This window comes from Lepidochelys kempii, chromosome 3 (genome assembly GCF_965140265.1).
Source record: "Lepidochelys kempii isolate rLepKem1 chromosome 3, rLepKem1.hap2, whole genome shotgun sequence".
Lineage (NCBI taxonomy): Eukaryota > Metazoa > Chordata > Testudines > Cheloniidae > Lepidochelys > Lepidochelys kempii.
In genome coordinates this window covers 31091576-31105492 of record NC_133258.1, presented here as the reverse complement: position 1 = coordinate 31105492, position 13917 = coordinate 31091576, and the positions used below count along the sequence as shown (strand labels likewise).

General features: G+C 46.6%; 1 protein-coding gene across 2 annotated transcripts in view; it reads right to left on the bottom strand.

Moving 5' to 3' along the window:
- The window catches only part of YWHAQ (tyrosine 3-monooxygenase/tryptophan 5-monooxygenase activation protein theta), a 49931-nt gene extending 42731 nt beyond the window's left edge, over nucleotides 1-7200 (bottom strand). The window contains exons 1-2 of one of the 2 annotated variants that reach the window (XM_073336048.1): nucleotides 7049-7200; nucleotides 5184-5534 (exon numbers count right to left, since the gene is read on the bottom strand). In XM_073336048.1, coding sequence (XP_073192149.1) covers nucleotides 5184-5477 — 294 coding nt within the window. In that variant the 5' untranslated portion in view covers nucleotides 5478-5534; nucleotides 7049-7200. Of the gene's footprint in view, nucleotides 1-5183; nucleotides 5563-7048 lie in introns of both variants that reach the window. The other variant, XM_073336047.1, reaches the window with a different exon arrangement.
- Nucleotides 7201-13917: the final 6717 nt, after the last annotated feature.

Genomic DNA, 13917 nt, shown 5'->3' with positions numbered 1-13917 from the left:
AAAGCTGTAGCCATTAAGATGCACTGGATGATTGCGAATGCAGCAATGTTAATATGCTCAAGCTTTGAGCATGCCAGGCAAGTTTAACACTACATTTAACCACACTCATAAAAGTAGAAGTTATGGATTGTTTACTTTATCTTTCTAAAATTCTTTATTCATCAGTTATATGGAATCAGTTATTTATAATCAGTTATATAGAAATCAAATTCCATGCCACCAAGTGTGGGGAATTGTGAGATCTTCAAAAGCACAGTGACTTGGGACTTGTGCTCCTAAATCACTTACGCACTTTTGAAAATTCCACAGTTTTAGTCATTCAATAGTATCCAGTAGAACAATCAAGGAATTAAACCAGCTTTACTGAAAGTTTCTCAGCATATGGGCAACAAATGACATTCAAACTGCAAGTTTTCTGCCAAAGCCATACCGTAACCGTGCTATGCTTTTGTTTCAATGACCATTCTCTTGCCTGAAGGATTAAATCCCCCGTCACCTGTGAAACTTCATCAAGATTATCTTAAGTTCCATCTTCTGCTTTTGGGACACAATTAGCACCAATAACATCTTATCACACAGTTGTGACCAACTGTGTCCACTGATGAGAGCTGTATGTGAATGGCTTGCAAGAGAGCAGGTAACTTAAAATCAAATTAAGAATTTAAAACGGCCTGCAGTACAAGTATTTCAGTGGAGATAAGAATAGTAAATTTTTTTTTTAAATTATTATTATTATTATTAAACCGGGAGAGCTGGAGCACTCTTTAGGGAAAAAAGGAATGTCAGGCTCAATGTTACAGCATTTTTGTTATTTAACGACAGTAGAACCTCACAGTTATGAACACCTCAGGAATGGAGGTTGTTTGTCACTCTGAACAAAATGTTGTTGTTGTTTTCAGATGTCTACTACTGAACAATGACTAAATACAGCTTTGAAACTTTACTATGCAGAAGAAAAATGCTGCTTTTAACCATCTTAATTTAAATGAAATAAGCAGAGAAACAGTTTGCTTACCATGTCAAATCTTTTTTAAACTTTCCCTTTTTTTTTTTTAAAGTAGTTTATGGCTAACATACAGTAACTCCTTGCTTAAGGTTGTAGTTATGTTCCTGAAAAATGTGACTTTAAGCGAAAAGATGTTAAGCGAATTCAATTTCCCCATAAGAATTAATGTAAACGGGGGGGGGGGGGGGGGGGGGGTTAGGTTCCAAGGAATTTTTTTTCACCAGACAAAAAGACTAATATATATACATACACACACACAATAAGTTTTAAACAAACAATACTGGTACACAGAAATGATGACTGTGAAGCTTGGTTGAAGTGGTGAAGTCAGAAGGTGGGATATTTCCCAGGTGATGCCTTACTGCTAAATGATGAACTAGCAATTGGCTGAATCCTCAAGGGTTAACTCATTGTTAATGTAGCCTCACACTCTACAAGGCAGCAGGAATGGAGGGAGGGGAGACAGCATGGCAAACAGAGAAAGAGAGAGAGATGTGCATTGCTCCTTTAAGTACACTGACTCCACTCTTAAGTACACTGCCTTTTTAAGCTAATCAGCAAGCTGAGACACAGCTGCTGCCAGGAAGCTCCCTCTGTCCTGAGCCCTGTCATGTATTGCCCCCCCCCCCCGCTCCATGGAAGATGGGGTAAGTGGGGTGCAGGAGCAGGGGGACATCTTGATATTAGCCCCACCCTTTTCATCTCCCCCACACCCCCCAGCAAGCAGGAGGCTCTGGAGAGCAGCTCCAAGGCAGAGGGTAGGAGCAGCACATGGCAGTGGGAGAAGGGACAGCTAAACTGCTGGCAATTGATAACCTCCTGGGGCAGCTGCCGCATGGGGAACTTAGGGGAATGGGGAGCTGACAGGGGGGCTGCCGGTCCACCCTGGTTCTAAGTCCCCACCAGCTAGCTGCAATGGGCTGCTCTTCCTGCAAGCAGTGGACAAAGCAGGCAGCTGCCAAACGACATTATAAGGGAGCATTGCACAACTTTAAATGAGCATCTTCCCTAATTGATCAGCAACATAACAAAGTTAACCAGGACAACTTTAAGTGAAGAGTTACTGTAGTATGGTGTTGTATTTGCCCCCCCTTTTTTTGGGGGGGGGAACACATTGCTGCTGTCTGGCTGCATACTTCCAATTCCAAATGATGTGTGCAGTTTGACTGGTCACTTCATAACTCTGGTATTCATAACTCTGAAGTTCTACTTAGCAGTATTTCACATGCTGCAGATTTATATATGCAGATTACTAGAACAGCATATATAAATTTGTGAAAGCTGAGCTGTATAGACAGTGACAAAATATTTTATTAGTAACATAACTGAGTAATAGCAGCCACTTTCTGCACCCAAAATATCCACCCTTTTTAGATTGCAACAGTTTAGTGACTGACAAGGATCCCTTCCATATTGTTTGCAAACAGTTATTGCATTTACCATAGCCTAGACTACAGAGTAGTTTTGTACTAAAGTGATAACCTTTGAGAGGTAGCTTACCAGAGTCGGAACTTAATATTCCTGGAAACCAGGAATAACTTCAAGTTACTTTGAAATTTGATTAAAAGGTATGATGTGCTGAAGGGGGCTCACTAGAGCACTTTTTGTTCCTTCTCTAATTCATATACAATCACTGGGAAATTTGTTCTTTATAGTGGCAGTTTCAATCTTTCAGTTGCTGACTCATGGAACAGAGTAGTGGCAGAATGAAGGTAACGAAAAAGAAAATGGGATAAAACTGAAGATGGTGCTGGGAGGGAAAGCAGCAGTATCATAGCTAGCAGTGAAAACTGATAATAAACCCCCTTCTGCCCCCCTCCCTCCCGCCCCCCACTACAGGAAGATGTGCATCTTTGTTTCTGCTGATGCCAGGGAACAGGAAAAGCATGTGGCTTTGTAGGTTTCTGTCTTCACTACTTCCTGCTGACTTTAGGGGCAAATGAAAACAGCAAGTTGCCAGTGAAGCCCCAGATGAGAGTAGAGGGAGCATGTTCAGTGAAACTAGGATAAGTTTACTGGGATACGCATATATATCATCTTTGTGAACATTACACATTTGCACTAGTGCCACTACACCAGTTACTGACCAACTGACTAAACTAGGGTAACTTCAGCATAGACAAGACCCAAAAGGGCTCAATGCTCACATCTCATTCAGTTCCAGAGCCACTAGACCAGTGCATCTCAAGCTATCTGATGTGGGGGACTGGAATTTTTTTTTTCCAATGTGCATGCAGACTGGCAGCCGATGGCTCACGGACCACCACTTTGAGTAGCACTGCACTAGACCACTTAGAGAAGCATCTATTAAGATGAAGTAACAAACAGGATGAGACGGTTAATCACAAAACCTCTTGAGAATTCAATTTGACAAGGGGGTAAAAGTCTCAAAGTCTGGAGGGCTGGTTGGGTGTATGAATTCCAACACACTGGTGGCTAGAGTGATCACAGAAGAGGAGAGATGATTTGAGGGAGCCCCATTGTAAAATAATAGCACACCAGTAAGTCTAATTAGAATTCTGCCACAGGAAACAAGAATCAGTCTAAACCTGTGGTTTATGAGTCATACTATTTTTTTAAAAAAATGAAGCTTTAGCAAGTTTTAACCGTGCCTGAAACAGTAGACTTTTTTAAAGAAAGTAAATACCCTTTAAGCGTATTAAGGAAAAAGTAGTAATTGTTTTGACTGATTTACCAAGTAGCTTCAAATAAATCTTTATAAAAGAAAACTGTATAAAAGAAAACTGCTTAGAATTGTTAGACCATATTTTTAATTCAGAAAAAAAATTCTAGGTGACAGCAAACATTGGAATGTGTAAGTATTTCCACAAAACCCAGGAAAATGTTCTCCCTTGTCAGATAAGCTAGAATTCTTGGCTTGATTTTGCTTCTAAATGACTACTGAAAGAGAAAGCAATAAACACAAGTCTCCTAATCCAAGTGAGTACAAGTTTACCTCCTGGTTAAACTAGAAATACTAGTTTATTTGTAAGAACTTGCTATCACCTCTTCTTGTCCTAAGATGCCTGAAATATTAGATACCACTTGAAACGTTATTTTATCATTACATTGGTAATAAAGTATTCAAGATTTGCTACATGTTTCTAACTGCATTAGACATCTATCTAGCTTTCTGCAGCCAGAACTTTCACTGATCACGTGGAATAGGGTGCTACACCTTCTGCACTGCTGATACAGATTCAGCCCCCACTGTAATGCAGCATATTTGCACCACTGCGAACATCTAGAAGACTAGGGCACTGGCTTAAAAAAAAAAGCAGCATTTCTGTACTCTTGTATTCATCTACAGCACCTCTTACAAGCTTAAATCTTTGTAGTTTTGCATTATTCCACAATGGCTGCATCTCTACCATGCAAGGCAGTCTGAAGAGTACATCTGCAAGTGCAGGAAGCCTAATTTTCTACAGATTTAATATTTACACCTTCACTGAAAAAGGCTTTATATTTTATATGAATAAAAAGTATATTTTATATTAAGACCACTTCTAAAACTATTCAACTTCTTACAAGTCTCCTCTTGATCTGAGGTAACACAGAAGTTTGTGACCAACACCCAACTGAGGACACCGAAGCAGATAATTCAGATATCACTCAGGTTTCAGAGTAGCAGCCGAGTTAGTCTGTATTTGCAAAAAGAAAAGGAGTACTTGTGGCACCTTACAGACTAACAAATTTATTTGAGCATAAGCTTTCGTGAGCTACAGCTTCATCCAATGAAGTGAGTCTCTAAGTTAGTCTCTAAGGTGCCACAAGTCCTCCTTTTCTTTTTGCGAATACAGACTAACACGGCTGTTACTCTAAAAGGAAGAAAGAAGCTTTCTTGTTTTCCCTTCCAACCCAGTTACTGCAGACAGATAAGCATACTTGCATAATGGTATAGATGGACTTGAGCTCAAATCCTCTGATAACCCCATAACTACAAGACAGTGCTGCATATTGATCTTGCCCTCGTCCTTCTTTCCCACACTTCACCATGACACTCCTGCATCCTTCAGTCGAGTAGTGCAATGGCTTACCCCACACCCCAGCATAGTGTCACACACAGATCTCTCACACCCAAACCTATGATCTCACTCCCAAGCACAGACGTATGTATAGATATCTTGTGCATCACTTCCAGAGAGTTGTGAGATGTATCCCCAGTTCCCCAACTCACCAGCACAGTGGTACAGATGGACCTGAGCTCAGACTCCACCTTCTCCCGATAGTCCTTGACAAGCTGCATCTTCTTGTCGTTGGTGTCTGTTTTCTGCTCAATGCTAGAGATGACCCTCCAGGCAGAGCGCCGCCCCCCCACCACGTTCTTGTAGGCCACAGAGAGAAGGTTGCGCTCCTCGTTGGATAACTCAGCACCCTGTTCGGTTACGGCCTTCATGCAGGTGGCCATATCATCATAGCGCTCAGCCTGCTCAGCCAGCTTGGCTTTCTGGATCATCTCGGTCTTCTCCATGGTGGCTGGCAGTGGGGAAAGCGCAGCAAGGCAGAAAGAGAGGCTGTGGCTGTCACACTGTCAAGAGGAAAAGGCACCTCAAAACCTGCCAGGGAGGAAACAGATTAGCCATGTCTCTGGGAGCCAAGAGCTGCAAGACACCACACTCTGCCCCTCCCCAAAACTCAGAAGACACCAAACCAACCATCTCCCCAGGAACCAAGAATCACAGGCCAAAAGGGGTCTCCTCCATACACCACCCCAAGAGCTATCCTGGAATGAAGAACCCTAGGCCTATACAACCAGCCCATTTCACAGGGAACTGGTTACAGGAGTGGGGAAGTGCACCCATCTCCAGGGCCTCTAAGGAAGGTTAATAACCCAGACCACCAGGGCAGGAGAAAACATAACCCAATCTCTCCCCACAGGGGACCAATCTATAAACCAGATGGTGGAAAGAGGCACTCCAGACACCTCAGCATGGCTTTTGGCTCCACCTCCACTTTCCTCCCTCTCACCCCTGTGTGCACTAGCAGGGCTTGCAGCCTGTGGTTAGTCAAGAAATTAGAGGCAGGGAGGGAAAGAAACAGACGGCTGGAAGCCATTAACCCAACGGGGCCATCCCCAGGAACCTTGCCCAAACCCTTCCCTCTAGGCGTGGGAGTCAGAGTGGTTTGCCTTGAAGGTGGGAGCCATGGGGAGGGGCAGTAAAAGAACCACCAGCCCCAGGGCAGACACAGGAGGACGAACAAGCCCAGAGGACACGGGGAGGAGAAGGCGGTTACCTAGTGCGTGCCTGGGGACTCAACAGCCCCGAAAAGAGAGAATCCGAGGATAAGGGTAGCGATCCGTGCTCCCACAGGCCAAGCAGGAGCATTGGGAGGGGAGCCCGTCGCGGGCGGATGGGGCAGACACGGGGGGGAGGGGTGCCCCTGAGATGAGAAAACAGAATAAGGGAACCTTTGTCCCTGGGCGAAGGAGGGGGCGCGGGACGAGGCCGGGAGACCACGGGCAGCCTTTCCCTAGAGCAAAGAAAGGGGATGAGGCGCCGGAACAGCGGCAAGCGGATCCGCGTCCCCAGCGCGAGGCAAGGGAAGCGGGGAGCTTCACGTCCCGTGCGGGGAAGCCCCGATCCGAGTCTCCCCGGTGGGGGGGGGGGGGCACCGACACTCTGTCCCTCGGGAGAGGGCGGGGACGGGGGAGTCCCATCCCCCAGGGGGCGCGGCGAGCAGGACTCGCTCAGGCAGGGTGGGTGGGGGTCTGCAGGCTCAGGCCGAAGCGGGCGGGGGAGCGGCAACTCCGTCCACGCCTTAGGCCCGGCCCGGGCGGTCTCCCGGGTAGGACGGGGCTCGGCAGCTCTTTCCGGGGCAGGGCGCGACCCCTGCCCGGGTAGGCGGGAAGAGCTGCCACCCAGGGGGACCCGGGCGAAGGGGAAAGCGTGGTGTCCCCGCGGTCCCGCCGGGGCGTGAAATGGCGGCGGCGCTGGCGGGATCTCCCGCGCCCCGACGCGGCTGGGGACTCCGCGCCGCTCTCACAAAATGGAGGACGCGGCGACCCCTCTCATCGCCGTGGCCGACCTCGGCCCCGCTCACCTGGGTCCGCTCCGCTAGGCCGGGCCGGCTGGCGCCGCTGGATCGGGTGCGCTCCGCTCGGGGTTGAGGCGAGGAGAAAGAGCCGCTCCCGTCTCAAGCGAGAGCCAGCGCTAAAGGGCGTTGGCACAGGCAACCCTACCCGCTGCCAGACCCGCGCTCACACGGCCAATCCGAACTCCTGCTCCAAACCGGGGCCCACCCACCGCGTGCGATTAGCCAATCCAGACGTAGCGCGCCGCCGCGGGGGCGGGCACAGACAGGGCGCAAGCTCGGTTGGCCCGTGGGCTGCGGCTGGGGCCACGGGGTTTCCTCCAATTAGATCCAGGGTGAGCTAACGTCACTGTCACCATGGTGATGCTGCTACAACCCCCCCCCCCCACGCCTTGCCTTGGGACTGGGAGCCAAGTCTGGGCGCGGCACGAGACAGCGCGGAGGCGCGGCTGGGGCGGCTCGTGCTGCTGCGGCTGGGAGGGGGAGAGGGAGACTCGGAGGCCGGAGAGCGGGTGGGAACGTGGGGATGGGTGTTGCACTGGGGAGCGTGCACCCATAGAGGAGAACTGGGTGGTTGCTGAGGGGGGAGGGTGCACTGATAGAGGGGAACTGGGGGTGGGTGCTACATGGGGAAGCGTGCACGGATTGAAGAGAGCTGGGGGGTAGATGCTGAGGGGGAAGCACGCACGGATTTAAGGGAGCTGGGGGGGAAGCATGCACGGATAGAGGGGGAGCTGGGGTGGGTGCTGAGGGGGAAGCATGCACGGATAGAGGGGGAGCGGGGGTGGGTGGTGTGGGGGTAGAAGTGATGGAATGTGCTGAGAACTGGAGGGTAGGGAGGTGGATGTGAAGGCTAGTTAAGTGTCAGTGCTGTTGGAAGTTTAGAGTGCTGTGGAAGTAGGTACTGGGGTTCAGAATGCTACTGAGGATATGGCAATGGGTACTGAAGGGCCAGTGAGCAGCTGGAGGTGGGTTCTGGGGTAGACAAGAGTTGTTGTAGGCATTGGTGGCTTCTGGGATGCATGGGGTGGTGGATGTTATTGCTAGACAATAGGGTCTACCCTACAGGTAAGTGTGAGGGAAATGGGTGGGTGATGCTAGACAGATTTGGTGGGGATGTTGTGCTTGGGGAAATAATAGGTGGCTGGTGGGAGGTGTGCAGAATGAGTGTGTGCTGCTGGTTGGTAGATGGGGGTTGGAATGTGTTTGGGAGATGGGTGGGAGATGTGAGGGAATGAAAGGAGCTTTAAAAATTCAAAAATTATTCTATCCTCCACCCCAACAATAGTCTGTTTCTGACCTGGGTTTTGATGATGATCAGCAGGAGAAGTGACTGAGCAAGGTTTTTAGGCTTTTTTTTTTTTCTCTTGTGGATTTGGTGGGGATAGTTGATGAGGGGGTATTTCAAGAAGGGTGTAGACTTGAGTGGTTAAGTTTATCTTTTTTCTTAGGTGGAAGTGAAAGATCCATAGGACAAATAAAAAATAGTGGATTGAGTTTTCCTTGATTTTTAGGCCTTGTCACCAATCTTTGACCTCTCATGGGGCGGGAGCATGGGGTTGATGATGCAGACAAGAACTCCTCTCTTGCCAACAGTTAGATACTCATAATGGTGTCCTTTTGGAGGGGTTGGTCTGGGGTAGGAGGGGCCAGGGAGAAAAAAGGTAGGAAAAGGGTCGGGATAAATTCCTCCCCGTTTTCTTAATCTAATTATGGCATTTTGAAGATGTTTGGTAATCTTTAATGTAAAGGAAAGAGCTGCAGAAAAAGGGAAGGAGGTATGGATTTTTTTCTCTCTGCTGACTGGAGATAGGGGATTAATAGAAATTGGTTTTGCAGCCAGCCCTAGAGATCCTTATTCTGACAACCAGCTTTGGCATCCATGTCCCTTCAGGGTGTCCAAGAAAGTGGAACAACTGAGCTATGCACTTTGGATACAAAGGCTTGGAATGAGGGGTTTGGTTGTAAAACTTATGGTTCTTTGATCCCTGTGGTAATGGGTTGGGGAGACAAGGCAGGAAAAAATCCTAGTTTAAACAAGAAATTGTTTAGTTTCTATTCCATTGGTTTCATCTAGAGGTTGGGGGTATCAGTGGACAAATATTCCAATCTTATGCTCATACATGCTGTTATATATAAAGATTGGTGGTTAAAAAACTGTCATCTGTCCATGGTTTAATTAAAGATGACCCCTGCCCCACCAGTCTTGCATGCATTTCTTAAATGCTGATTGAATGATTCTGCTGGACAAGTTTTGGCATAGTTGATTCGAGACAAGCATTGGGTACAGCATGAGCCTAAGAGGAAGTGATGAAGAGATGCTGTGGTTGTGTTCTTTGCAGCCAATCTGAAATACACGAGGTCTCCTACCTCAAAGCTGAATTAAATGCATTCTTGTGTGAGTCCTGGGACTTACTCTAATGGGCAAATCATCCTGCTGCATTGCAAAGTCCCTGCATGAGCTAATACAGTTTCTCACCACAGTGGTTTTGGAATCATCAAGGATGACAACACTCAGTAACTTAAACATAGGCACCGACTCTGTAGGAGCACGCATGGGGAAAAATTAGTGGGTGCTCTGCACCCACTGGCAGCCAAGCTCCCCGCCCCTACCCTTGCCTCCTCCCAGCATGCTGCGTCCCCGCTCCTCCCTTCCTCCTTCCATCCCTCCCAGCGCTTGCCGCCACCAAACCGCTGTAGCAAGCGCTGGGAGGGGGGAGGAGCGGGAATGTAGATCGCTGGGAGGAGGCAGGGCCGGAGTGGGGATTTGGGGAAGGAGTCGAATAGGGGTAGGGAGGAGGTGGAGTTGGGGTGGGGACTTTGGGGAAGGGGTTGGGGAGCTGAGTACCCACCGGCGCCAGAAGAAGTCGGCGCCTATGAACTTAAACATCCAACTCAGATGATGAGTTCTCTATATTAGCTCAGGATTTCATGGGTACCATGGAGATGAAGGAATTATTGGCTCAGATTCTTGATTTCGTGTGTAGCTAGGACTGGAGATTAGGCATTTGGATATTTATTATCCAAATATCTCTGTCATTGCCTAATCATTACCTACCTCTTGTGGTTTGAGTTTGGGACGCATCTGTTCTCCACAAGGGACTGGTTGATAATACACTCTATAAAGTTAATGGAATGGGAACTTCCAGAAGGCCCAAAGGGAAGATATGACACATTCAACAGACTTGCAAAAAGAGAAGGCGTACTTGTGGCACCTTACAGACTAACAAATTTATTTGAGCATAAGCTTTCGTGAGCTACAGCTCACTTCATCGATAAATTTGTTACTCTAAGGTGCCACAAGTACTCCTTTTCTTTTTGCGAACACAGACTTAACTCGGCTGCTACTCTGAAATCAACAGACTTGGGGACTTGGTAGGATTTACGTTAATCTACTATTTTCAGTCATTGATGGGGTGGCCCTAGTGCCCTCGTCTTCAGCTATGTCCTCACTGATCACCTTGATTTACAGATGAAGTGGGAGTGAAGACTGTTAGAACACCAGTGACAGAAGTCATGGGCTGAAACTGACCAAGTGCACTACAAAAGCTTTTTGAATTCTTGTGTCATGGCTCTGGAGGAGACAGACAAATACATGAGCCATGGTGTCTGCAAAGTGCAGTTCAGTGGATTTTGAATGATGACAGTTGGGTTAATCCATGCTATCTTTATTCAATGGCCCAACTCAAAAAGGTTAGGAAATGCCCGAATTAAGGTTGCCCATGCAACTTTAATTTGGTCCTCTTCTGTGTATGTATTATGGTACATTTCTTAATTACATGATCACATACTGTTTTTCCACAGGACCCTGACCTTATTCGGTGCACTGGTGGGACAGTGTTCAGAGAATGGGTAGCTATTCAATATTTCTTTTTATCCCCATCATTCAGTGTGTGGTCCCATGCATTGTTTAATGTATGCCACCCAAACTCTGCACTGAATACAAGAATTGTTTATTTCCTCATGGGCTTTTCTGTGATGCTGTCATTGTCATAGCTTAGTTCTTAACAAACTTTAACGAATTTATCTTCACAACACTCTTGTGACATGAGCTCTTACTGATTGTCCCCATTTTACAGATGAGGAAACGAGACATGGAGATAAAAAGTAAAAAAAGTTAACAATTTTGGGTGCCCAATTTGAGACACACAGGTCCTAATTTTTCAGAGTACTTAGCATTAAATAGCACTTTGTGTACAGAGCAGAGCTCCCATTGTTCTCAGTTGCAATTGTGAATGGTCAACACTTCTGCAAATCAGACCTCAGCTGTCTCAAAATTAACATCCAGAAAATGAAGAATGCAGTGGCCACCCATGAACATTCTGGTTCATGTCATTTCTCAGTATCACATAAGAACTCTCTGGAAGAAGCAGAGATCTAGTTCTAAGGATGGCATTGAGACCCTCCTTTCTCTTCCTGAAGTTCTCTGCCTCATTCACCACACATCTTCCAAAGGAAGTTGGACGAGGTGGGATGGGGGTGCTCTGCAACTGTAGGGCCTATTTCCGTTTCCTTGTACAGTCACTTCTCCAAGCAGATTTTCCCCAAGCAGTGTTCACTGAATTCCTCAATGCCTTGAGAAGCAGAGGGTGCTGTTGGTGGCTCTCTACTCAGTATCCCCTTCTGGTTACCAGATTTTTATCCTATAAGGTACTCCCACCCCTGTTTTTTTATTTGTTGTCACCAGTGTTCATTTGTGGCCCAGGTCCACTGGTCCTTTCCCCTCAGATGAGGGGGAAGGCCTTTAGCTATGTGCAGGCTTAGGCCCACCATCCCTCCCAGTTCCACAATAGGCACACTCGTTCCAATTTCTGAAACAAATGAAACAAGAGTCCTATGTGAAGTCAGTAGCCTCATTCACTACACAACCATGATTAATTCCCAGAGCAGATCCAGCGTTTGCAGTGAATGAAAGAAGAGTCTTGCAGACAAAATAGTACGTGATCATATAATTAAGAACTGTCTCATAGTGCATATGCGCCAGGGGGTTAAATTAAAGTCACATGAGCAACGTTAATTCTGGCATTTCCTAACTTTGCAACCTTAATAATGCTCTTTTAAGAACATAAGAACCAACTCTGACCCATACTGGGTCAGACCAATAGTCCATCTATCCCAGAATCCTGTCTTCCCACAAAAAGAAAAGGAGTACTTGTGGCACCTTAGAGATGAACAAATTTATTTGAGCATAAGCTTTCGTGAGCTACAGCTCACTTCATCGGATGCATTCAGTGGAAAATACGGTGGGGAGATTTATATACACAGAGAACATGTAACAAAGGGTGTTACCATACACACTGTAACGAGAGTGATGAGGTAAGGTGAGCTATTACCGGCGGGGGAGCCGGGGAGAACCTTTTGTAGTGATAATCAAGGTGAGCCATTTCTAGCAGTTTAGAAGAACATCTGAGGAATGTGGGGGAAGAGGGGGAATAAACATGGGGAAATAGTTTTACTTTGTGTAATGACTCATCCACTCCCAGTCTTTATTCAAGCCTAAGTTAATTGTATCCAGTTTGCAAATTAATTCCAATTCAGCCGTCTCTCGTTGGAGTCTGTTTTTGTAGTTTTTTGGTTGAAGAATTGACACTTTTAGGTCTGTAATTGAGTGACCAAGGAGATTGAAGTGTTCTCCAACTGGTTTTTGAATGTTATAATTCTTGACGTCTGATTTGTGTCCATTTATTCTTTTACGTAGAGACTGTCCAGTTTGGCCAATGTACATGGCAGAGCGGCATTGCTGGCACATGATGGCATATATAACATTGGTAGATGTGCAGGTGAACGAGCCTCTGATAGTGTGGCTGATGTGATTAGGCCCTATGATGGTGTTCCCTGAATAGATATGTGGACACAGTTGGCAATGGGCTCTGTTGCAAGGGTAGGTTCCTGGGTTAGTGGTTTTGTTGTGTGGTGTGTGGTTGCTGGTGAGTATTTGCTTCAGGTTGGGGGGCTGTCTGTAAGCAAGGACTGGCCTGTCTCCCAAGATCTGTGAGAGTGATGGGTCATCCTTCAGGATAGGTTGTAGATCCCTGATGATGCGTTGGAGAGGTTTTAGTTGGAGGCTGAAGGTGATGGCTAGTGGCGTTCTGTTATTTTCTTTGTTGGGTCTGTCGTGTAGTAGGTAACTTCTGGGTACCCTTCTGGCTCTGTCAATCTGTTTCTGTTTCAAAAACAGACTCCAATGAGAGACTGCTGAATTGGAATTAATTTGCAAACTGGATACAATTAACTTAGGCTTGAATAAAGACTGGGAGTGCATGGGTCATTACACAAAGTAAAAGTATTTCCTCATGTTTATCCCCCCTTCCCCCCCCCGTGTACCTCAGACGTTCTTGTCAACTGCTCAAAATGGCCCACCTTGATTATCACTACAAAAGGTCTCCCCCCGCCCCCACTCTCCTGCTGGTAATAGCTCACCTTACCCAATCTCTATCATTACAGTGTGTATGGTACACCCATTGTTTCATGTTCTCTGTGTATATAAATCTCCCCACTGTATTTTCCACTGAATGCATCCGATGAAGTGAGCTGTAGCTCACGAAAGCTTATGCGCAAATAAATTTGTTAGTCTCTAAGGTGCCACAAGTACTCCTTTTCTTTTTGCGGATACAGACTAACACGGCTGCTACTCTGAAACCTGTCATTATGCAAGGCACTGAATTTAGCTGTATGGAGTAGAAATCTATCAACGTCATGAAAAAACTCGTACAGATACAGACAGACATGATCTTCCTTTCCAAATGCAATCACCTTACCTGATCACTCTCGTTACAGTGTGTATGGTAATCTTGAGTGGATCAGTGCAGACTACATGGCTCTGGGAAGAAGGATAAAGGAGTTTGAGGCGCAGGTGGTCTTCTTGTCCATCCTCCCTG